The sequence below is a fragment of the Carcharhinus amblyrhynchos genome, chromosome 4 (assembly GCF_965287045.1).
Source record: "Carcharhinus amblyrhynchos chromosome 4, sCarAmb.v2.hapA, whole genome shotgun sequence".
NCBI classification, from domain to species: domain Eukaryota; kingdom Metazoa; phylum Chordata; class Chondrichthyes; order Carcharhiniformes; family Carcharhinidae; genus Carcharhinus; species Carcharhinus amblyrhynchos.
This window is the reverse complement of record NC_137327.1, coordinates 48,077,581-48,102,171: the sequence shown is the minus strand read 5'-3', so window position 1 is coordinate 48,102,171 and position 24,591 is coordinate 48,077,581. Positions and strand designations below refer to the sequence as shown.

At 41.2% G+C, this 24,591-nt stretch overlaps 1 protein-coding gene across 1 annotated transcript; it reads right to left on the bottom strand.

Annotated features, from left to right (window-relative positions):
* Positions 1-565: 565 nt before the first annotated feature.
* LOC145341986 (plasmolipin-like) lies at positions 566-24,300 on the bottom strand. The gene is made up of 4 exons (XM_080187110.1): positions 23,997-24,300; positions 6,794-6,970; positions 5,211-5,333; positions 566-3,089 (listed from the first exon to the last, which is right to left on the bottom strand). Exons 1-4 carry the CDS (start codon positions 24,141-24,143, stop codon positions 2,970-2,972), a joined length of 567 nt encoding a protein of 188 aa, XP_080043236.1. The 5' UTR covers positions 24,144-24,300; the 3' UTR covers positions 566-2,969.
* Positions 24,301-24,591: the final 291 nt, after the last annotated feature.

Genomic DNA, 24,591 nt, shown 5'->3' with positions numbered 1-24,591 from the left:
GTTAAACATGGGAATAAATGCTGGCCTTATCTGCAATACTGTATCATCCACGTCAAGTATGGAAAAGTTCAAAAACAAAAGTAATGCAATGTTCTGTGATCCAACACATTGTTTGCAGGTCTGTGGAAGAGCCATGTGTTGAAATTGTAGTGGCATCACTTTTTTTGTTCCCAGATAAATCTTGGTGTTCACGTTAAATGCCTTGTGTGGTGCAGATATCTACAAACCAAAGACGATCCCATGTTGCACCTTGGATTGTGCTGAGTGCACCATTCTCTGGACAAGATAGCAGCTCAGGGTATTGCAATCCACACAGCCCCTTTGAGTGGGGATGCAAGGTTTCCATTTCTGATCCAAATGATCTCTACTCAAAACTGTGCCTAACTGTAGTTAAATTCTGGGCTCAATATGTAAGTAAGGACTACCCATGGCACATCAGTCCCCATTGTCATACACCACAATAAGTTCAACTGCAGGAAAACAAGGGTAGAAAACCTGGCAAAAAGTCAACTATACTTTAGAATTGATCAACGTGGACAACAGACAACCAAAAGTTGGTGACTAATTCCTTTTATTAGAATGTAACACATTGAAAAATGATCAATTATGTGCAAACAGATGAGTGATTTGATACAAATATAATGTTTTAAGAATTAAAGAAATGTCAGTTTACATTGATTATGTAATTTTTTTTAATTGTTACAATTAGAATCAATATCCTCACTGGAACCAGATTCATTTTGTTTTAGATTTTGCAATTGTAACAAATGAGATACACAATAGTAACAGTAATAAATATATTTGAGCAGGTAAAGTGGAAGGTGTATTTTATAAAGATGCTGGGAGGTCTTAAACAAAAATACAACTGATCTCTGCAAATTTGAACTGTTTTGAAATAGCACTCATCTCCTACATTGACTGCAGCTTTATATTTTGAAGGTTATTCCTGCTATGATCACATAGGTTTGCATTTGACACTAAAATTTTATTAAAAATCTGTTTTGAAAGATTTTATTTCCTTGCACTTAATTTTCCTTCCTCCTCACCCAGTACTATATAAATATATGTACTGCATCAATTTAAAAAAGTTTATTTAATTCTAGCCATACAATTTAACAACTAAAGAAAACAAACATTCTTCACCTCTGATCTGTACCCCAAGCAATGTCCAGCCTGAAAAATTGCTGAAGAGAAACATGTTGCCACTTAATCAGGACAAATGCAAGAAAGCCAAATTTCAAACAATTGCAACAATTTACCCTGTGGGAGAAAGGGGTACTAGTTGGTTGAAAAACTGACCTTGGCCGGAATCAAACTTGCCAACACATCAGTACCCTTTTCTCTTGTAGCTTAACGAGTTGCTCCCCTTGAAATTTGGAACTCTGGCATCTGTTCAGCGTGTCTCTTTTCTCAGCAATACTACACTCATTAGTAGAGTTAGACAATCTCTAACTTCCTTCAGCCCACCAACACTTTTGACTCTGGCCCCTTGCACATGCCCTTACCCTTCAATCCAACATTGTCAGATGTGGATTCCACCCCTCTTCATTTCTTTTTAACCACCCATTTTAATCTTTTCATCATCCCTTCCTAATATTTTGTATGCTTGAGGTGTCCATTTTTGGTTTCCGATTATAGCTTGGTTTAGTTCCTTGAATTGTGCCTCTTGATATTTTCTTTAAAAAGACACAAAATATCTCTTTTATTCAACTTCAATATGACTGAAGTTTCCTGGATGCACTCTCTGCAAGTTGAATGCTCAGTTTCTCCTCCAGCTTCTCCATACCAACACAGATGAGATTGGTACACCAGCAATACTCAGGACTACTGAGTACCTCATCCTCTCTTCTTCCTCAACACCCCTATCCTGCTGCCCTAGATTAACAATCCTAGTTTTATACATTGGAGTTCTAACATGTCTACTCTGGCACTGCTGTTGGCACCAACAGTAAAACGATGTTGCAAACCTTTGTACTGTGTTCACACACTAGTTCTCACTCCTTTAAATGTACTTTTCTAGAGTGACTGGAGCCATTTTGCTGAGTTCATTGGATTCCAGAGCAATTGATTGGCATTACTGGCAGGATGCAAGATTAAATAGGTACAGCAGCATGTTTAGTTATAGTGAATGATCCTGTTGGGTTGGAAGCATATGCATACTTTATGGATTTCAAGGACTCGAAGACTTAAATTCCCAACCTCCAACGTACTGCATTATATGATTAAGTGCATGCTTTTATAACAAAAGATTGCAACCATTTGCTATGGAAAGCACAGTTGGATTTTCATTGTTCTTCATTCCATGCTGAAAGTATTGGCATTGAGATAACAGTTCTACTTGTGAAATTAATACTGACAGGCTCATCGACCAAGAGAAGAATCACAGCTGAGCCTCACTTAGCATCCAGTCAGAAACAAATAATAGCATGTGCCACTGGATAGTGATCAGGACCAGGTAATCAACTCATCCTCCTCCACCACACAGGACCCTGCTTAAGCTAACAAGCCCAAGGCCTTCTGCTCTGCCAAGTGCTGCACCACCTTCACTCAATCCAGCAGAGGAAGCAAAGGGATAATTTAAGATATTTTAACAACATTCAGGATTGTTGTACAGGTAGGTATTTTTAAGGTGCTTCTAATGTAGTTCACTTCCATGTGGTTGGAATACAGCTGTAATTCCTCAGGCAAGGATAAAAAAATGATGAGAATATGGTAAACTCTGTTACAGAGAGGATACCATAGAGGGTCAAACTTACAAGAAAAGTTGCAATATTGTCAAGACAGAGGAGTCAGAAAAAGTCTAATAAATTAAAATTCAATGAATTATTCTGATCCTTGGTAACTGCAGTGTAAGTGGGGGGAGCTGGAATGGAGTGTGCTTTTTGAGGCAGCTGAGACAACCCAATCTGTTCATCATTTCAGATATGTATAACAGATTAACATTGTGACCTTCACCTTGGTGAAAAAGTCTATGCTGAATTTCTTCCAGTGGCCTGACTTGTTGCTGCGTTGCTACTATGCCCTCGCAATGACAGGAAGCAGAGGAAGGTGCTTACTCCATATGATATCATCACCACACCTGCGAAGAACTGTGGGAAAAGCACATCATGTCATCAGACATGTCCAGTCTTAAACTTTAGACAGATTGCTCTTCCTCCCCCTCCCACCCAGCCCCACCTCTCCTGAAGCTGCTGACTTGTGCTTGGAGATTAATGAAGCAAGTAGGGGATTTGGAAAAGATCAATAAGCGTTCCTGCTGGAAAGTAAATGACGGTGGGGGTGGCGGGCGGGGCTGCTATCATATTGTTTGCTGATGTTCATTCACCATCTGGGCTCACAAACACACATGGCAATTTGGATGAGGTACCAGAGAGTTTCAGGTTCCCCTAAAATTAAACTCAAGTCTGCGCGTCAGTGTTTAAAGGAAGGGTGAGGGATACAAACTAAAAAAAAAGTAGATCTACCAGTAAAACAATTTTTTCCAGAAATATTCTGTCAGAAATCATTTCATAATAATATTACCTCATTACACTGTTTAACTTGGTTTTTAATCTCCTTTTGAAGGTTAATTGAGATGCATAAAACGACAGATATTCAATAAGATCGACCAGGACCAGTGTGTTTGTGTTAAGCCAAAAGAACCCTATCAAAAATATTGGCTAAAACAATAAGTATTAGGAGCCGCAAGATGAAAATTGTCAATCACAAATTGCTAAGTGCCTTTGGTAGAAGCATACTTTGCTTAAAGTACGTATTAAATTTATATAAATCAATAGAATTAAAACAGTCCCAACTCTGAATTAATCGCATTGACATTTTTCATGATATATTTCATTAGTTATCATCTTTAAAACAAACTTTAACATAAGATCATTTATTCAACTATTAGTTTAGTAATTAAAACTAGTTTTGAATAGGGCATTTAGAATCATTTATAGTTTCAACTATATTAAAAAACAATAATGATCACAAGTATAAAACCTCTTATTTGAGCCAAAGGTATTATCCCAATAAACCATTATTCAAACAGATTTATTTAGAACACATTAAAATTAAATTGGAAACCTAGAATTCTCTCTCCTAGAAGGCTGTCACTGTTCAATAAAAGGGCAATCAAAAGGCATGCTGGCACAGCGGTTAGCACTGCCACCTCACAGCATCAGGGACGTGGGTTCCATTCCCATCACAGATCACTGTCCATGTGGCGTTTGTATGAGTTCTCTGGTTTTCTCCCACAGTCCAAAGAAATGCAGGTTAGGTTGACTGGCTGTGCTAAATTGACGCTAGTGTCAGGGGATTAGCAGGGTAATTGTGTGGGGTTATGGGAATAGCTCCTGGATGGGATTGTGGTCAGTGCAGAGTCGATGGGCCGAATGGCCTCCTTCTGTACTGTCAGAATATAATATGGATCAAATGTTAGGTAAACACAATCATGGTACAAATTAGAGAGTGCAGCAGTCTCTGAGCTGAATGGCCTATACTCCCATATTCCTCTGATTCATATATTTCTTAAAATTAGGATTATTATTGCTTTTGGTTTATGTGCTGGACTGAACCTTCCTAAGATTTTCAGGTCAAAATTACATGTTAAAGGATAATTATCCCATCGAGTTTGGGTTATGTTTTGGCAACAGCCAAACAAACAATGATAAAAGAATCCTGGACTCAGAACTTAATTCGATATGCAAATTTAAATAATCTAATGAAGGAAGAATTACCCTGTGCTACATGTAACAAAGATCCATTAGTTTATTTTGAAACTAGATTAGTGACTTTGTTCTATAAAGCACACTTTCTGACGAGGTGATCCAGTTTCTGCAGGCTGTACTGCTTCATCTGGCCAATCCTGGAGACATTCGTTCAATTTGAATTCTGCAGCAAGAGGGAATACAGCCAATTCCATTCAAATCTCATGTGTGGCTGGTCCTGCTGACTCGATACAAACTGAAAAACACCCAGTTATTTCCTGTTCACTTTAGCAGCTTTACAAAATAGCTACATCAGAAGTAATGAGAGAGTTTTCAGCCGGTTCAAATGCTGACCATTCAGCTGGATAGTGCATGAACGAGAAATGAACAAGCATGTGCATTCAGTTCAAAAGATTAACAGTAACGGAATGAGTATTTTATACATAATCATTTCAAATGTATGATTTTTAAAATACCATTTAAAAATGCAACAGTAAATTTAAAATACATATAAAGACTCACCGCAGCAGCTGCTCGGTTGTTGTATTTGTAAGTGCCTTTAATAGATGTTGGGTCAACGGATGATGCATTGGTAATGAAGGCAGTTAAGTACAGAACTGTAGCACCCAAGTTAAAATACAGACTCTACGGAGAGTGAAGAGCACATGTAAGTTGTCTCAAGCTGCAATAAATACATTTTACAAATTTCTTTCTCATTCTAAGAATCTCTATCACAAATTGAAGTACAGTTAAGGAAATCAGAGATTTGGAAGTCCTGATGTGGGTGTCATTGGTTGGGCCAACATTTATTTCCCCATTCCCAATTGAGTGGCTCTCTAGGCCGTTTAAGAGTCAACTTTGGATCTGGAGTCACATATGGGCCAGACCAGGACGTTAAAAACCCATCTGGTTTGCTAATGACAATTTCACAGTCATCATTCTACTAATTCCAAAACTTATATTGAATTCAAATTTCCCCATCTGCCATGGTGGAATTTGAACCTGAACATTCCCCTGGGTCTCTGGATTACCAGTTCAGTGACAATATCACTGCCTTCCTATTTAATAAACCACTGGAACAAAACAATTCCTTCCCAGTCAGTCACTCTGTATACAAAAGTAACATACCATTTAAAATCATAACCAAGAACAATTGCTATGACAACATGAACTTGTGGTACAATTCTCTAGCCACTCCCACAGCCCGTGTTGAGACTGACTTGCATCTTGAAAAAGAACAAGTTGCCAAGGAATGTCGAAATGAAAAGTCTGGGGCTCAAATTGTGCTTTATTTACAAAAGGTAAAAAATCCCAAAGAGTATAAACTCCACAATATAATAACAAAAATTAACATGGCCTTTGTATGATAAACCCAAGTACAGAAAAGAAAATCACTGGGAATTGTAGAAACCTAAAACGGTGAAGGTGGCCATTGGCCCATAGTGCTGGCTGATTGAAAGAGCTATCCAGTTAATCCCACAGCTCTTTCCCCATAGCCCTGTAATTTTGGCCATGTCCAATTCCCTATTGAATCTGCTTCCATCACAATTTCAGGTACATCATTGTTGTGCAACAAAAACTTCTGCTCATATTGCCTCCTGGCTCTTTACCAATTACCTTTCAAAAAAAATAGCAACAAGGAGAAACCAATGGAAGGAACTGATTAACTGAAACAAACTGATCCCACTCCTGACATTGAGGGGTGGCACAGTTGTTAGCACTGCTGCCTCACAGCACCAGGGACACAGGTTTGAGTCCCAGCTTGGGTTGTGGTTTGTGTGGAGTTTGCACATTCTCCTTGTGTCTGCATGGGTTTCCTCTGGGTGTTCCTGTTTCCTCCCACAGTCCAAAGATCTGTGGGTTAAGTGCATTGGCCATGCTAAAATTGTTCATTAGTGTTAGGATTAAACATATGGGTTGAGAGGATAGGGTGTGGGTGGGATCATTGTTGATGCAGACTCGATAGGCTGAATGGCCTCCTCTGGCATTTTAGGGATTCTATGATGTAAATTAGGAAGCCTGTTCACTGCAGTCATGGATCCCACTTGTTTCTGGAGTGTCATTTACAATAATTTGCTGCTTTTAAAGAAATAAATGGAACTTACCAGATGCAGCCAAGGCACCATTGGCAGTTTAGGTGTGAGATTCAACAGGTAGAAGAGAAAAAGAACAATGGTAAGTATCCACATCAAGACGGCCACGAAGATCACCCATCCAAAGGCACCATCACCAGATGAGATTACTGAGCCAGCAATCAACGCCCATACCAACAATCCAAAAACCTGCACAGAATAAAATAAAACTTCAGGAAACAAAACACTGACGTTAATATAACATCTTTCACTCATTGACTGTGAAGCAATGAAGTATTTTTTGAAGTGTAGTCACTCTTATAGGAAATGAAGCCAATTTCCACACAGCAAACCCCTGTAAAACTGCATTGAGCTAATGTCTAGATAATTTGTTTTAGGAAAGTTGGTAGTGGCATCAATATTGACCAGAACACTGAATTTCCCCTGCTTTCCTTCAAAACAGCACAACAAGATCTTTTACATCCACTTGGGATTAATGATTTGTCTGAAGAACGCCACCACGAACAGTGCAGTATGGATTGTGCACTCAAGTCTTGAGTGGGATTGAACCCACAGCCTTTTACTACTGAGCCATGGCTGATACTTAGCATAAAGCTGAGAATGGCAAAGGCTCTATTTTTTGTTGGTAGCATAGAGCTTGAGTTTTGCATAGAGCGGAGGGACTGGGGGAGCTCCTGAATGAATACTTTGCGTCGGTATTCACGAAGGAGAGGGGTTCGGAATCGTGCGGTCTGTTAGAGGGAGCTGAGGATCAGTTGCAGGAAATATCTATTACGAGGGAGGAAGTGCTAGGGCTTTTAGGTAGTGTAAGGACGGATAAAGCTCCGGGGCCTGATGGTATTTATCCCAGGCTGCTTAGGGAGGTGAAAGATGAAATTGCTGGGCCTCTGGCGCAAATCTTTGTCTCTTCTTTGGACACAGGTGAGGTCCCAGAAGACTGGAGGGTGGCAAATGTGGTACCGCTGTTCAAAAAAGGTAGTAGGGATAACCCTGGAAATTATAGACCGGTGAGTTTGACATCGGTGGTAGGGAAATTAATGGAAAAAGTACTTAGGGGTAGGATGTATGAGCATTTGGAGCGTTGCGGTCTGATTGGGGATACGCGACATGGCTTTGTTAGAGGGAGGTCTTGCCTTACGAATCTGGTGGAATTCTTTGAGGAGGTGACAAAAACGGTTGACGATGGGAGAGCCGTTGATGTCATCTATATGGATTTCAGTAAGGTGTTTGACAAAGTCCCTCATGGTAGGCTGGTAGAAAAGGTTAAGGCGCATGGGATACGAGGTCAGGTAGCTAGGTGGATTGAGAACTGGCTGGGTAATAGGAGACAGAGGGTAGTTGTGGAGGGGACTTTGTCCGGCTGGAGGCCAGTGACCAGTGGTGTGCCGCAGGGCTCAGTACTGGGACCTCTCCTCTTTGTAGTCTACATAAATGACTTGGAAGAGAGCATAGGTGGTGTGATCAGCAAGTTTGCTGATGACACCAAGATGGCAGGGTTGGCGGGTACCGAAGTGGATTGTCAGGTGATACAACAGGATATAGATAGGTTGGTGCATTGGGCAGATAGGTGGCAGATGGAATTTAATCCTGACAAATGCGAGGTGATGCATTTTGGAAGGAATAATGTAGAGAGGAGCTATCTGATTAAAGGTAGATAAATTAGGAGTATAGAAACACAGAGGGACCTGGGAGTGCAGGTTCACAAATCCATGAAGGTTGCAACACAAGTGAAGAATGTTATCAGGAAGGTTTATGGGATGTTAGCCTTTATAGGAAGGGGGATAGAGTTTAAAAGCTGCCATCTAATGCTTCAGTTGTATAGAACGTTGGTTAGACCGCATTTGGAGTACTGCGTCCAGTTCTGGTCACCTTACTACCGGAAGGACGTGGAGGCTCTGGAAAGGGTGCAGAGGAGGTTTACCAGGATGTTGCCTGGCATGGAGGGACTGGGGTACGAGGAAAGGTTGAAGAAACTGGGACTGTTCTCCTTGGAAAGACGGAGATTGAGGGGGGACATGATAGAGGTATATAAGATACTGAAGGGAATAGACAGAGTCAATAGTGAGAGACTGCTCCCTAGATTGGTAACAAATACAAGAGGACATGATTTAAGGGTGAGGGGGGAGAGATATAATTTGGATATGAGAGGAAGGTTCTTTACGCAGAGAGTTGTGGGGGTATGGAACGCGCTACCGAGTGGGGTGGAGGAGGCGGGAACATTGGACTCGTTTAAGGTTCAGTTAGATAGGCACATGAGTGAAACGAGGATGGAGGGTTATGGTAGGGGTATTAAATAAGGGTTAGAACCTCGGGAGAGACCGGAAAGGCAGGCTTGTGATTAACGTTTTTGTCTTTTTATTCCGCGGGTGGAGGTCCACCTTGTTGTCAAACGAGGGGCATGCACACAGTGGGTCGTGCGTGGGCTACTCTTGGAGGTTCCAGGAGTGGCCTAGTACTTCGTGTCGGTGTGTGTGCTCGATCCTGGACCGGTAGACGGGCGCCGCAACAGCTCAGTGACTAGCACTGCTAGCTGTGCAGATACATGGATTTGGGCCTGTGTCTGTGGGAGTTTGCGCATTCTCCCTGTGGTTGCGTGGGTTTCCTCCGGGCGCTCCGGTTTCCTCCCACACCCCAAAGATGTGCTCTTAGGCTGATTGGTTTTACCAAATTGTCACTATTCTCCCCTGAATCTGGCTAAGTCAGGGGTTCTATTCGTAGACACGCAGGGTAGAATAGGTGTAGGATGATGCGGCGGCGCGGGCTTGTTGGGCCGAAGGGCCTGTTTCCTGTGCCCTGTGCTGGGTTGTTCTTCGTTCTTTGTTTTGCTAAAAATAGAGACTTGCTGTCAAAACATTTTAGGGAACAACAATTTATACTATTTGAGAAGGTGCTGATTGGTTGGCAAGTGGATTAAATGGCACAAGTATTGCCATTAACTATGCACCAGGGAACAGTTAACTGCCAAGCTTTTTGTTTAAAATGCAAAACAGGTTGACAACACCCTGTATTATGGAAATGACGCTTGACAAAAACCATAGCATCTCCCTCTAGGCCTTCAATGCAAAAATCACATCCCATAAAGAGACGGGCATCAGGCTCTTCCTCACCGCAGCCACCTCCAAGTGCAATGTATGGAAGAAGCAAAATTCCAGATATATGGGAAGGCTCAGGTGGGAAATGGCCTTTCCCACCACCAGTCAGGCTGTGTCTTGGTGTTTGTTTGAAAGATCTGGTGATGAGGCATTCTGCCAAATGACTTTGAAAATCTACTCTGGGAACCATCTAACACACCCTTTCCTCGCAGAGCCTCTTTGTGCAGACCAATAATTATGGCCATAGGTGTTTCTCTACATAATTTTTTCTAGCTGGCACGACAGTCCAACTGCTTGGAATGTTTCACAGTAACATTGGCCAAACCATCTTTCATAAAGCCAACGCTCAACACTTGGGTGTTTGCACAGCATGATAGCCATCTGGATAAGAGTCTTGTTGACCTTTTCCTCCTTTAACTAAAGGTGTGTACATTTTGTTCTTTGTGCAACCACACTTCACTTTCAGCTCCCAGCTAAAAAGATGATGGTTGCGTGATTGCCCAAGCACAGGAGTGAAGAATGGGCCAGACCAGTGGCACATACAGCAACAACACCTAATGACCAGGTTCTTATGTGCAATGGAAATGGAACATTGCTCCCACATTCCTGGTTGTGCAACGTGCTTCTTCCAGTTCTTAACTGCACACCGTAGTCCCTCTGAACCCTACTGCCAGCACCTTCGTGTAATTTGACTTGATGAAGAGGACAAAGGATCAATTGGCCCCATTCCCAAAATGAACGTAGTCTCACTCTTGCCTCAGATTGCCACGATGCAAAGCCAGCTCAAACTGATTACATAATAAAAGCAAAATATTGCAGATGCTGAAGGTCTGAAATAGAAACAGAACATGCCAAACCTGCTAAGTTTTTCCTCCATTTGCTGTTTTTATTTCAAACTGGTTGCAGTTGCTTATCTAATAAATCAATGCTAGATCGAAGCAGAAGGCAGCAAGGTGACATTGTTCACGTATAGACAGACTTTGACCAGAGTACCTCTGCTACCCAGCATTTTTAGCCCCCTTGTATCCACATGTTTCCTGATGGACTTGGCACATATTAAAAGAAGAAGAGAGAGAGAGAGAGAGAGAGAGAGACCTTGCTAGGCTCTCAATTTGATAGGCAATCTTTCCAATTCTCGTTCTGATTCAGTCCGAGCTACTGATGTTTGTGTAGAGCAGTTGGATTCACCTGCAGGCTCCCAACCCAAGCTGCACAACAGAGTGTATATTTATCATGAGAGTATGATATTCTGTCACAGGCCACCTCCTGGTGCAGGCTGATGAGTCAGCGTCCACCCGCTTGTCCCACACATTGCCTTCGGCTACTTGGGGGGTTTCATTGCCCAGAGATCTTCTTTCCAGGTACCATGCAGGTCTGATCAGGGTGGATCACCAACTCCAGAGTAGATCTGACCCAACTGGCAGTGTCACTGGACAGAGTTTTGTGGAGTCCACATTCAGCAGTGAAATGTATGTGCTAATATCCTCTCCTTCCTTTTAAAAGCAGCATCTCGGCCTTTTGGCCAAGATGCAAATGAGATCAAGCCTTGGAGGAGGAGCTATGCCTAATCCAATCAGCTTGGGTCATGTAGATCAAGCCAAGACAGGAGGCCCTGTCTTGTCAGCTTGGATTGGAAATGTCTCAATTTGTCAAGACTCTGAATTGGACTTGATTTGATTCAATTGGAATAAAAACAAAACCAAAAAAGGTCAATGATACCTTATCTCATGGATTCCAAATTAGCACAAAATGTTATCATGGAAATGCTTTCTGATGTAGTTTGTATTTGCATCTCATTAAAGTTAAACAAATCTTGCATTTTAAAAGATGAGCAGTTCATACAAAATTCAAAGCATTTATTAGTATATGTTCTCTTAATGAAGTCACATTACATCTATGCTCAAATACAAGTACTGTCAGGTATCTTTGACTGTTCTTTTAACAGTTATTTAATTGATGGCATGCTCGAAAATTTCTCTACCATTAGGATTAGTTACAGTTCTAAATAGTTCCTCTGGTGGTTCTGTTTCAGCGGAACAATAAATGACTGGAATTGGTATTCGGATGTGTAGGCCGAGGTCCCTAGTTTGTGGGTTTCAGCCAAGGGAAGCACGAGCAGAATTAAAATTGGCCTTAATCTTCCTAGGCTAGCAAGGGAGGAACAGTGATGTGAGGTAAGAGGAGGATCTTGCTTTCTTGTAATATGTCCCCCCACCTCTTTTGTTAAATAGCCTATCATTGCTTGTGTGTGTTTGCCAGCATCTACAACATACAGGAAGCAACACTTTAAAATTGCCCAAAATGAAGCGTTTGATTGTTTACAAATCCTCCATCAGAAAGAACGGTTTGATTCTTGTGCCTTGTTGTTTTAAGGACTGGTCCTTTCTCCTCCACTCTTGCATTTCTATTGTCAAGCCACTGCAGTGAAAACAATGGCTTCAGTGTTAGGCTTGTAATGTGTTGTCATAGTGCATGGCATGCTTCAATAAGCTTCCCTTATCAGTACAAAACCTCTCTCGAAACGTAATCCTATGTCATTGAGGTATTGTTGTTGTTCCTTGGACTGCAACAGCATCGACTGGCAAAGTGTGGAACTGAGCACAGTCTGTTATCTCAGCCAGGATAGCAGTATGGGGCATTGTAATTAGTTGTGGCATTAACTGACTAATAAGGCAAAAATCAAATCTTAAACCCATTCTCTGCTGGAAAGTGCTTGCATGTGGATGGCGAGGTGACCAGAATGTGATGACTCTTTGGATCAAGTCATTTGATCAGCACTTGAATGAAGGTACCAGACAGCACTGTACCGTCCTTTCAGCAAGCTACATATGTTCATTCTGCCCCTTTCACAATCTCAGCCTGCTGCATGCGTCAAAAAAATCACCATTACTGAATTAGAAACTAAGGATCAGTATACTACAAAGAGGGGAATTGCTTGCTTTTTAAAAACTAAGCTTAATTCTAAATGTTTTACTTTGAAATATACCAAAATACTAGTATAAAGACTCATCATTAGATTTTGAGAGACTTCTCCAAATTGTATTTAAATTTAGTTAACAGGACATTGAATTTTTTTTGGGAGAATCCCAGCCAAAGTCCCCAATTTGCAGGAAAAAGGGAGTAAATACCAGAAGAGAAAATACTGGAAAATCTCAGCAGGTCTGGCAGCATCTGCAAGGAGAGAAAACAGCTGACGTTGAGTCCAGACAACCCTTTGTTAAAGAGTAAATTCCACTGTTTTTTTTCCAGCACAATTTCCAGAATGAATCTCTAACACACTGCATCACAGAGTGCCTCAGTGGGATTCTGTGGGCAGGATCTAATTCCCATCCGAGGCCAGCAGCATAGTGTTGAGTGGGCCACTGCGCATGCGTCAATCTGTCAGCACCGAGATTGGTGCATGCGCAGTAGCCCCACACTGCTGGCCTCCTGACCCACCCACCACCTGATCACTGGCCTCCTAGAACTCCCTGGGCAAGCTTCTGCCCCCTAGTGATAATCCCAACAGCCCCATCCGGCAGCCTCGACACCCTACCCCACCCACATGGCCAGCCCTGATCACCCCTTCCCTGTGTGCAATCCCAATGCAGAGTGGCAGCAGGATCCCACCCCCTCCCCCACTGCCTGGGGCAGTGCCAAAGAGCAAGTCCAGAGAATCAAGTCCCAGCCTGCTAACGAAATGGAAAAGATGTCCATGTGCTAACAGCGTGGAGCTGATTATGTTAACTCTGGCTGAGAGATATGCAGAGGCCGAGACACCCAGTGGGAAGCCCATGAAACAGCCTCCGCTGCACTTGGAGAATCACCCCATTGTCCAACAGGTGTTCCTGGCCTCTCAGATCACAAACATGAGCCTGTTTTTGTGGATGCAAATAACATCCTTCATCACTTTTCATTGTTCATTAAAACTGGCAATAAGAGCATGTGCTCTGGAGCTCCAAGTAACATTGGCATACAAACATTTCAAATGTTACTTTTGTGGGTTCAAAAAGTATTATGAAGACCAATCACGATATGCAGATAATGTGTAATACAAAAAGTCCTCAACCAATAAATCAGATGTAAAAAAAAATACCCTCATTAGGAAGTTGGTGGATTTGGTGGTTTTACACCCCCGAGTGCTATAGCTCCAGTGTTGGAGAGCTATTTTCCTTATGTTAATGTGCTACATGTTGCTATCTCCTATACATTATTGCATACCCAAATGGGTCAATGGCAAAGCTGCAAAACACGTGCAGCACCTATTCTCAAGCTCCCTCTGTAAAACTTGGGATTTTGCACCGAGTGCGTAACTCACACTTTGTAGATGAATTAGTGGATCAAATACAACAAATAGACTTGCAAAGCAGATGGGCCTACGTAGTGGCACGCACTGAACATCAGTGGTTATTGTGTCCACTGTTTCAAGAGTTTACAGATGTTGACTGAATAATTGCGAGTTCAGGCATGACTGGAAGCACTAAGCTCCATTACGAAGACAACAGGCACAGGACATTGGAGTTGAAGTACTTGTTCAGCTGCTACTTGAAATAAAACTCATTGTGTTGGATACATTGATGCCATGTCACTTGAGCCCTCCCATTTAATGCCAAAGAACCATTGTTCCATTGCACAGCTCACTGGAGGCTGTAGTCTCTCCCAACAGGTTGCAAATATCTTTTTAAAATTTTAATCATCCATCAGGAGGGATCCATTTTCATTTAAAAAAAAAACCGGCACACTAAGCAATCTAATGGAAGCTTGCTGGGAAATGAGGACAAGCAGAAAAATTGCAGCCAGCTTAGTTAAATAAGCATGAGGCATCAGCTAAAAGCTAATAAGGAAAATAAATCATAAGGGCGGCTAATGCGATTCCTATTTCAATGGCTCACTGGACTTATTCTAATTAACAAAGTCACTGATAATAAAATTAATGGAATCCTTCAAAAGGTGTAATAGAGAAACATCTCTTCCTGTTTCAGGAACCATACCTTAAGAGGATGTTAGCCACCCTGGACTTCCATTGGATTGGCCCATTGCTATGCTTGGCAAAGTACTGTGGTGGTTTGTTGTCATCTTCCATAGAAAGGCTGACTATAAAACTCTCCGGCTCTTACTGCCTACTAGCACCTGTATTAAAAGGGCTTTACAGGCTAACAGTTAATCCACTCGACTGTGTTATGAATGTGCCATCCCATTTTGCACTCATTGAATCCAGAGCTTCTGGCTCAGAGGCAGGGGTGCCACCCACTGCACCACATGATCAGAGAAACATACAACATGGATTTGAAAAAGTTCATAAATGATCAGCTTTATTGAATGCTTTGAATATTTGAATTCCAGGAAGTGTTCACTCAAAATACCACATAATAAAATCATTACAAAAGGTCAGAAATTATGGAGTCAGGGGACAAGTAATAGAATTAACAACAAGTTGGTTATAAAACAGATTGTTGGGGGTTTAAAGATAATTACTTGGATTGGGAAGTGACAGGAAGTGAAGGACTGGTAGTGGGACCATTGTTGTTCACCATTTGAACTCCAGAATTGCAAGTACAACTTCAAAATTTGTGACTGACAGCAGGGCATGGTTAATACTGAGAGCAGCTCCAAAAGAAAAATACAGGAAGACATTACTAAATTTACAGAATGATCGTGAATGAACCTCAATACTGGTAAAAAAAAATAAGGAAATACATTTTGGGAGGAAGCAGGCCATATATACTGTGGGGAGAAGTAGTGTCTAAATGGTACAGAGGAAAATGCGGATTGTGAAGTAGTAATTGGTAAAACAGCATCACAGGTTATTGATGCCATAAATACAAATAATCCATGATAGATCATTTCTAGATGACAAACAAGGAAATCATGTTAAATTTGAATGGAGCCTTGGTTGAACCATTCCTGAGAATACTTTGAATAGTTCAGGTCTCTATACCTATAACGATGCAGAGGCAGTAAAGAAGGCAAAAAACTAATTTCCTAAAGTGATGCCAGAACACAGTGATATCAGGAAAGATTAAACAGCTGAACCCCTTTCTTTAAAAAAAGAGAAGGCCAAATGATTGAGGCCTTCAAAATGATGAGAGGGTTTGATGGGGTGAACACACGTTTCCACTTCAGAATGAAGAGATATAAATATAAGATAGTCATTAATAAATCTAGTAGGAAGTACCTTCTTTACCCAGACATGGGTTAGAATATGGAACACACTACCACAGCAAACAGTGAAGATAAGTGGCACAGATACATTTAAAGGGGAAGTTGGATGAGCACAGAGGGAAGTAAAGAAGGGCGTTTATGTTAAGGAGTTAGGAGGAAGCTCATGTGGAGCATAAACTCTATCCATAAAACTCTACAGTGCAGAGGGGCCCCTTGGCCCATTAAGTCTGCACTGACCACAATCCCAACCCCACATATTTTACCCACTAATCCCTCTAACCAATGCATCCCAGGACACTAAGGGGCAATTTTATCATGGCAAATCAACCTAACCCGCACATCTTTGGACTGTGGGGGGAAGTTGAGCACTCGGACGAAACCCACGCAGACACGAGGAGAATGTGCAAACTCCACACAGACAGTGACCCGAGCCAGGAATCAAACCCAGGTCCCTGGAGCTGTGAAGCAGCAGTGCTAGCCACTGTACTACCGTGCTGCCCAACTCTGGCATTCACCTGTCAGTTCAAATGACCTGCATGCTGGAAACTAATATTTCGTAACTTCAAATCATTACTCCCTTCTCCCAACAGGCTGTTAACAAGGATGGTACATTCCAAAGTATGGAGTCACATTCTTGTGGGGAGGGGAAGGTCAGCAAATAAGGTCATAAATTGATGCTTGTTTGAAGGAAGTAAAATAATTACACTCTGTGCAAAGAAAACAATTGCCTTGTACACACAAAGCTACTTACCAGACGGTTGAGTCAGCCTTGCACAGTGACTGCATTGCAAATAAAAAAGTTTAATGCTCGCCAAGACAGATCAGTGAAATGCAACAAGGTTTCAAAGTCCACACGACAAAGCAATGTGGAATGGGAGAATGTTTAACACACACTTGTTAACTGATAACTGGCATGGACAATCCTCCTCTTATTCTTTGGTAACTCTGACATTTTGAAATTTCATTTCTCATTCAGGCAGAATTGTAAGCACTATTGAACTCAGACTCTCCCACAAAGTGAAACAACCACCCAACATTTACCCTGTCAAGCCACACACCCACCGCCCCCACCCCGAGAATCCTGTATGTCTTGCATTTTTCTAACTGGAGTACTGGCCAACCTACTTAACTTTTAGATAAGAAAATCCCTCCATACCTTGGATCAACTCAGTGAACCCTCTCTGGTTACTCTGCTGGATACAGTTTGCCCTTACTTACTCATCGAAACCCATGATTATTTTCAACATCATAAACCTTCACTTAATCTCTTCTGTACTGAGGAGAACAACGTAAGAAGTCTGACAACACCAGGTTTAAGTCCAACCAACTTATTTGATAGTAAACTCACAAGCTTTCGAGGTTCCCCTCTTCGTCAGGTGAAGCCAAAGTTATTGATCCTTGACTGGATCTTCCCAAAAAAACTGGGAGCCTCTGGACTAGGATCATAACAGTATCCTTATCAATGTTTCCAGCATTTTCTAATTGTGTGTCATATGTTAACATTCAAATGATGCCATTTACTCAATTCCAGGTGATAAATATTTATCAAAAAGACTCCTGGGAAACATTTCTCTCCCCAGCTGAAAAAAAACATTCATCACTACTCTCTGCTGTTTTATTTGTCCATTAACCAATTCCATATTCACTACCAGTGCCCATTATCAATTTTATTAGCAAATCTATTATCTGGCACCTTATCAATGCCTTGCGGAAGATGCATACTACTCTTATCAACCCTCTTTGCTACTTCAACAAACTCAATCCAGTCAGTCAAATACAATTTATCTTTAGCAAATACAATCTGATTTTCATTTATTAACACATTTTCCCCCCCCCCAAATACTCATAAATCCTTATTTACATTCAGCTTGATTCTCTACTTTGTAGTGAACCCTGAATTGTAATATTCCTCCCCCTCTGTCTTCCACAGTTACCATCCCAATCTGTGATAGAAGAATTGAAATTTTCCTCATTAGCACCACTTTGTAGTTGCTGAAAAAGACAAAGTTTTTCATCTTTTACTCATGAAGACCAATATAAAAAGAGGGGAACATTGTATTGTACGAGAGGAAGGTGCTGATTGGTAACACTCTTCTCATATAGAATAAATTGTTTTCTCTTAAATCAGGATATTTCCTGAATATCAGTGCGAGTACAAGATGAAAAGCTTCGACATCTCTTTTTTCAATCAATACTCAAGTTCTGCACTGCCAAGCAATTGTTTATAGTTCTTGCATCTTTCCACAAGTTGCTCCTTATTGCATCCCCAATATTTAGTGGCCTATAGCAAGTATCTGTTAGCGTAATAGCTCGTCTATTAGCGTCACTGTGATACACAGCATAGGAGGCCATTCAGCCTGCCAGGGTTATGCAAGCTCCCTGTGGAACAATTCAGTCAGTGCCATTGTTTCTCAATTCTAACCAAAGCTGCTCTCTTTGGCTCCCTGTCAAAGACATTGAAACATAGGAGGAAGCTATTCAGCTGCTCAAGCCTGCTCCACCACCCAAACATACTATGGTTGATCATCTACTCTCACTATTCCTATACCCCTAGTGTCATTAGTATCCCAAAATCTATTGATTTCTGTCTTGAACACACTCAGTGACTGACTTTCCAGAGTCTTCTGGGACACAGAATCCTAAAAATTCACCACCTCCAAGTGAAGAGATTCCTCCTCATCTCAGGCTTCAATGGCCTGATGCTTGTTCTGAGACTGTGTGCACTTGTTCTAAGTTCACCAACCAGAGGGAAACATCCCATCCACATCTACCCTGTAATGTTCTATTAGACTATTGTTTAGTTCAATGAGTTTCACTCACATTCTTCAAAACTCTTAGAGAATACTGGCCTATGCAGTTTTCTCAAAAAAATCCCAGCAGTTAGCTTAGTGAACCTGTTGAATTCCGTCTAAGATAAATACATCCTTAAATGTCATAGTAGCTTCTTTAACCAATATTACTACACTCTTTCCCTGTCCTTCCTGAATTCTCACCCAATCCTCATCCTTTTGAACTAGGTCTCTGATACTGCCACTTGGTTTTTAAATAGGCCCACATGGTAACCTGTGATTGCAGCTCACCAGCCTTATTAACCAAGACCCATGTATGTACATACATGCACTCCAAATCTCTTAAGACATTCCATTACCTTTTCATACCTGCCACTAACAATTATTTGCATACTTCACCACCCAAACATTTGCTCCTCTAGTTACTAAGTTCTCATCATTTAGAAAATACTCCAGTCTTATTGAACTCCATTTTCCATAGCTTTTCCTATTCACTTAAATCCATCTCTATCTCCATTTGCGCCATTTATTTTTCCTCCTAAACTGCCATCTATGAACTTGAAGTTATAACTCTATGTGGCTTCACCTAGTCAGTGAAAGATATGGTGAGAGGATAAGGCCCCAGAGTAGATCTCTAGGAAACACCATGCCAGAATATATGCTCCTCGTTTCCACTCTGACCTCCAGACAAATTTCTTCGTCACATCAAAAAAGCTATGTCCAAATCTAAACAGTTTCACTTTGTTAATTTTATCTGGAACCTTACTGAATACTTTCTGGCAATCCATATAGATAGTGTCCATGGACAGAATTTCTTAACCATCTTATTAGTGGCCTCCTCAAAAATCTAACAAGACGTGACAAGCTCTTAAATAAAGCATACTGGCTGGGCCTTTCATATTTGTTCATGTGTTCAGTCACTAGATCCCTACAAGGCAATTTCTAGTAGCTTCCCCACAACTGAAATTAAACTGACAAGTCTGCATTTTACCTGGTTTCTCTCACCCATTAAGCTTTTTAAAATAATGGAGAAAGATCATTTTTCAATTGAAGGGAAAAATTCCAAAATGGAGAATTTTGGAAGATCACAACTAAAGCATCTGCAATTACTTTACTTCTTTTAAACATTCTGGGATGAAAAATGTCATCTAAGTTCCTTTCCTTTCCACATTGCCTTAAAGAAAAATCAAATCCAAAAATACTTTTTCCTCTCCTGGAATTCTTTTATTTTAAAAAAAAACACAAGCTGGGCTCCCTGTTCTACTTCTGGGGAAATAAAGGAATTAAAAAGTTAAAAATATGAAGAAGTGTTTAATAAGATAATGAGTTGAAATATTCACCGTACAGCCATATCGACTGAATGAGATTGAAGTGTTGAAAATCAGTTTCGAGAAACGTTTCTATGAAGGAATTTATATGAAGCAATTCCTAATATGCCACAGATTCATTCAACATTTCACTTAATTAGCTTCTTTCACATTTATTTTAATCAATCATTTTAATCCCACAAAATTCTCTCACAAAAATATATTTATTTTCATAATGAATTTACTTGGCTTGATTCTAGTATAATTAGATTTACAATTTTGCCAATCATTCTCTACACCCTCGGCATTACACAAAATCTTCAGGATCAAAACATACATCTACACCCATTTCCTCATTATTAGTATCAAAGATGGCATTTGTACATCATTTTTTACATTTGTGTTTTTTGAAACATTAAATATTTCATGATAGATCATGTTAGAAGTTCTCCCTTTTAGAGCAAAATGAGATTTCTTGGTGATCCTACTCAACCGTATATTACCATTTTGTTTGAGGAATATTTTGATTTTGTTGTTGTTTCACAAGAACATTCAATGGTCAGGTGGCTCACTTAAGGATGGCAATTGTACTTTACCATTTGCATAACACATGCACCACTTTATTCACATACCTATAATATCAATCTCCAAATCTGACTCATCAATATTGGTCAGTCATAATATACTGATGAGTATCATATAGAAAAGCTACCTTCGAGAGTCCTGGTCTCTTAGTTGCAGCACTGGTTCTCCCCACAGTCTACTGCGCTCCCTCAGCTTCTTGCTTGGCCTCATCATCTTCCCTTTCTTTAATTGCCGAGTGCTCTTGTCTTAATCTTTCCTGGGGTCACTTTCTCTTATCAAGTAATAATGTATAGTGTTAAGAACTTACCATACATAAAATAAAATGAAACATGAAAGAAAGTTGGGATTTACGACGTCCTTGGAATGTATGGTTAAAGCACATCTGAGTTATGGTGTCAGCAGATACACAGACTTGGCAGGGTCATGGAATCCCTGATAGCAGGCCAAAGCCCCCTCACCCCTCATGGGGTGTGGCAGTTAGATATCAACTCCCCTATGACAAGTCGCTTGGACCAAGGTATCATGTCACTAAGTTTGGGCCAAAAACTTTCCTCTCATGGAAATAAAGTACTCAATAAATCTCCCATTATTTTGTCAGCTGCATCTGTCTTTAATGGACTCAGATTCCTTTTACCCACTGCTAAACTATTTGTTACTCATGCTTCTGGAGTCACACATAGGCCAGACCAGGTAAGGACAGCCGGTTTCTTTCCCTGAAGGACATTAATGAATCAGATGGGTCTTTCCGACAATCAATGGTTTCACGGTCATCAGTAGTTGCTTAATTCCAGCTACATGTCATTGAATTCAAATTCCACCATCTGCCTCAGCAGGATTGAAACCCGGGACCCCAGAACATCAGCTGAGTTTCTGGATCAATAGTCTAGTGATAACACCACTGGGTATTTGCCTCTTAAGACTTGAGCACAACATCCAAGTACACTTCACCAGTGAAATGCTGAGGAATGTTGAAAATGTTGCCTGTTGGATAAAGGTTAAAAACTTGAGGCTCTTGTTGAAGGAGTTCTTCTTGTCCCCAACATTTGTCCCTTAAACAAATCACCTCCTTCTGTGAAGGAACCATTCAGCCAGTCAAGCCTCTGCTGGTTGTCCACAAGGACAATTTGGCAAATCCCACTCCCTTACCTTTTCCCTGTAGGCCAGCAAATCTTAACCACGCTGCTGTGCAAAATGACTCCAGTGCTTGTTAGCAAAAGATAATGTATTTACACCTCAAAAATTAATTGAATGAGAGGCAGTTTGATATACCATGAGGCCATGAAAGATGTAGGTGCACAGGTTTGTGGTGTACCATGTGCATCAGAAAACCGTATCAAGGTACACCGGGACATGGGCTTCCTGGAAATATGGGCGTAATACAATGCTTCCTATCTAGTTTCTACTTGTGCTCTTTAACTATTAAGAAATAATTTACATCCAAGCAGAAGAAAGCAGGGACATTGAGGCTTCACCCCATTTTAAGGCAGCACAGAGGTTAGCACTACTGCCTCAGTGCCAGAGACCTAGGTTCAATTCCATTCCTGAGTAACCATCTGTGTGGAGTTTGCACGTTCTCTCAGTATCTGCCTGGGTGTTCTTTGGGTGCTCCGGTTTCTCCCACAGTCCAAAAGGTGTGCAGGCTAGATTGATTGGCCATGCTAAACTGCCCCTTAGTGTCAGGGGATTAGTAGGCTAAACACGTGGGATTATTGTCACTGCAGGCTCAAGGGGCCGAATAGCCTTCTGCACTGCATGATTCCATGATCTTAGCCATATACTCCAGTCAATAGAGCATGGCATGTATCATCTGCTTCCCTGATAGCAGCTTGTTGCTTTCTCCTGCACTTGTCACTGATATAAAGGCGAAAAATAAATCTCCAGTACACCTTTGCTCTTTGGAACTCCCTCACCGGATACTGCTAGTTTTGTTTAGGTCTTCAAAACTCATGACCAGCAAGTCTGGAATTGCTACCACAACCTGACAAGGAAAGCACACAGGACCTGCCTATAAGAAGGTCCTCCTGTAAATCTTCAGTTCCCCAACTCCACTGCTCTGGATGTGCAGAATCTTCCTCCCCATGTTTTTGCTGAAGCAGAGTTAGGAAGACTTGTTTACGTTGCTTATGAGGCAGCACAGTGGTTAGCACTGTTGACTCTCAGTGCCAGGGACCAAGTTCAATTCCAGCCTTGGGTGACTGTGTGGAGTTTGCACATTCTCCCCATGTCTACAGGTGTTTCCTCCGAGTGCTCTGGTGTTGTCCCAAAGAAGTGCGGGTTACATGGATTGGCCAAGCTAAATTATCCCTTAGTGTCCAAAAATGTGCAGGTTGGGGAATGGCAGGATAAAATTTGAGGGGTTACGGGATAAGAACAAAAGAACTTGGAGGAGTAGGCTATCTGGCCCCTCAAGCCTGCTCTGCCATTCAATAAGATCGTGGCTGATCTTTTTGTGGACTCAACTCCATTTACCCACTCATTCACCATAACCCTTAATTCTTTTACTGTTCAAAAATTTATCTATCCTTACCTTAAAAACATTCAATGAGGTAACCTCAACTACTTCACTGGGCAGACACAACCCGGTGTGTGAAGAAGTTCCTCCTCAACTCAGTCCTAAATTTGCTCGTCCTTATTTTGAGACCATGCCCCCTAGTTCTAGTTTCACCCGCTAATGGAAACAACTTCCCTGCTTCTACCTATTTCCTTCATAATACATTTCTATAAGATATCCCTCATTCTTGTAAGCCTGGGTATGAGTCAGTGATGCCTCAATGGACTGAGTGGCTTTTTTCTGCACTGTATGATTCCATGTTCAGAGCTGTTGGAGGATGGCCAAGTTTCAAAGAGTGGAGTGTTCATTGGAGGGAAGCACAAAAACAGTGATGTACTTTATGCTTGCTTACATGTCAAATTGCCCATTACAACTGTTTATACACACTAGCAGAAAATAGCCTTTAACAGCTAAATGATGATTTGGAACCCTCTCCTTCAACCCTTTAGTTTAGTTACAATACGTTTATGTCCTAATTGTTAATTAACAATGTGAAATATATCCAAAATAGGTAAAAGAAACACTTTTAAAAGATGCAATGTTAGATGCTCTATGGCGGGCCATCTGCACTCTGTTGTTTAACATTGAAGTCAGTGCGATAGCGAACTCACTGATGCATTTCAATATGCAAATTATCCAGCAAAAGGAACAAAAATACAAAAAGTCTGGCTATCAACAGTCAAGCAAGCATTTCCAACGAGTCACGTATATAATTGCGGGAAAAGCAAGATTTGAATTGAGCAGACTTACTAATTCCACTACCATCAATATTCCGATGGAGGATTTGAGGAAATTGATATCCACTCCGATTGGGGAGAACCTGGGACTGGTGCTGCTGCTGCTGCTGTGAGTCCTCGTACTGGTCTGAGTGTTCACTTTGTCTGGAAAGTCTGCCATGGTGAAATTTGGCTGTAAGCTCCCGAGAGTAAATGTGGTGGTTGTTTCAAAGAAAGGTCAGTACAGGTGTACTAAACTTCATCCTCTGCCACTACTCCAGACAGGGTAACAGGCTGAATGTGTCGACCAGGAACCTGCCTGATGATTACTCACTGGCTGAGGGCGTTAACCAGAGTTAAACATTGACACACATCTGACACCGCTTGGCTGCCGAACAAAATACATCCAACCCCTTAACAATTATTTCCTGTTCTCTACCATCCAATCATTGCTTTCTAGAAACGTTCTCTATAAATAACCCGGGTGTTTGTTAGATCTGATTTTATGCCTTATTGAATCAATGCCTACTTAGGTTTGCGATATGTGCATTGTATAACTTGTTGGGTGGAATTCCCGGTATCTACGTTTCATACAGCGTCCCAATTTCCCTCCTTTATATTTTGTCCAT

What these genes read in the sequence shown, in the direction of transcription:
- LOC145341986 (XM_080187110.1), bottom strand. Translation starts at nt 24,143, where the DNA reads ATGGCAGACTTTCCAGACAAAGTGAACACTCAGACCAGTACGAGGACT. An exon ending in TGGTGCCTTGGCTGCATCTG is followed by an intron (nt 5,334 to 6,793) that starts GTAAGTTCCATT and finishes CACTCTCCGTAG; the next exon opens with AGTCTGTATTTTAACTTGGG. An exon ending in ACAACCGAGCAGCTGCTGCG is followed by an intron (nt 3,090 to 5,210) that starts GTGAGTCTTTAT and finishes CTTTTCCCACAG; the next exon opens with TTCTTCGCAGGTGTGGTGAT.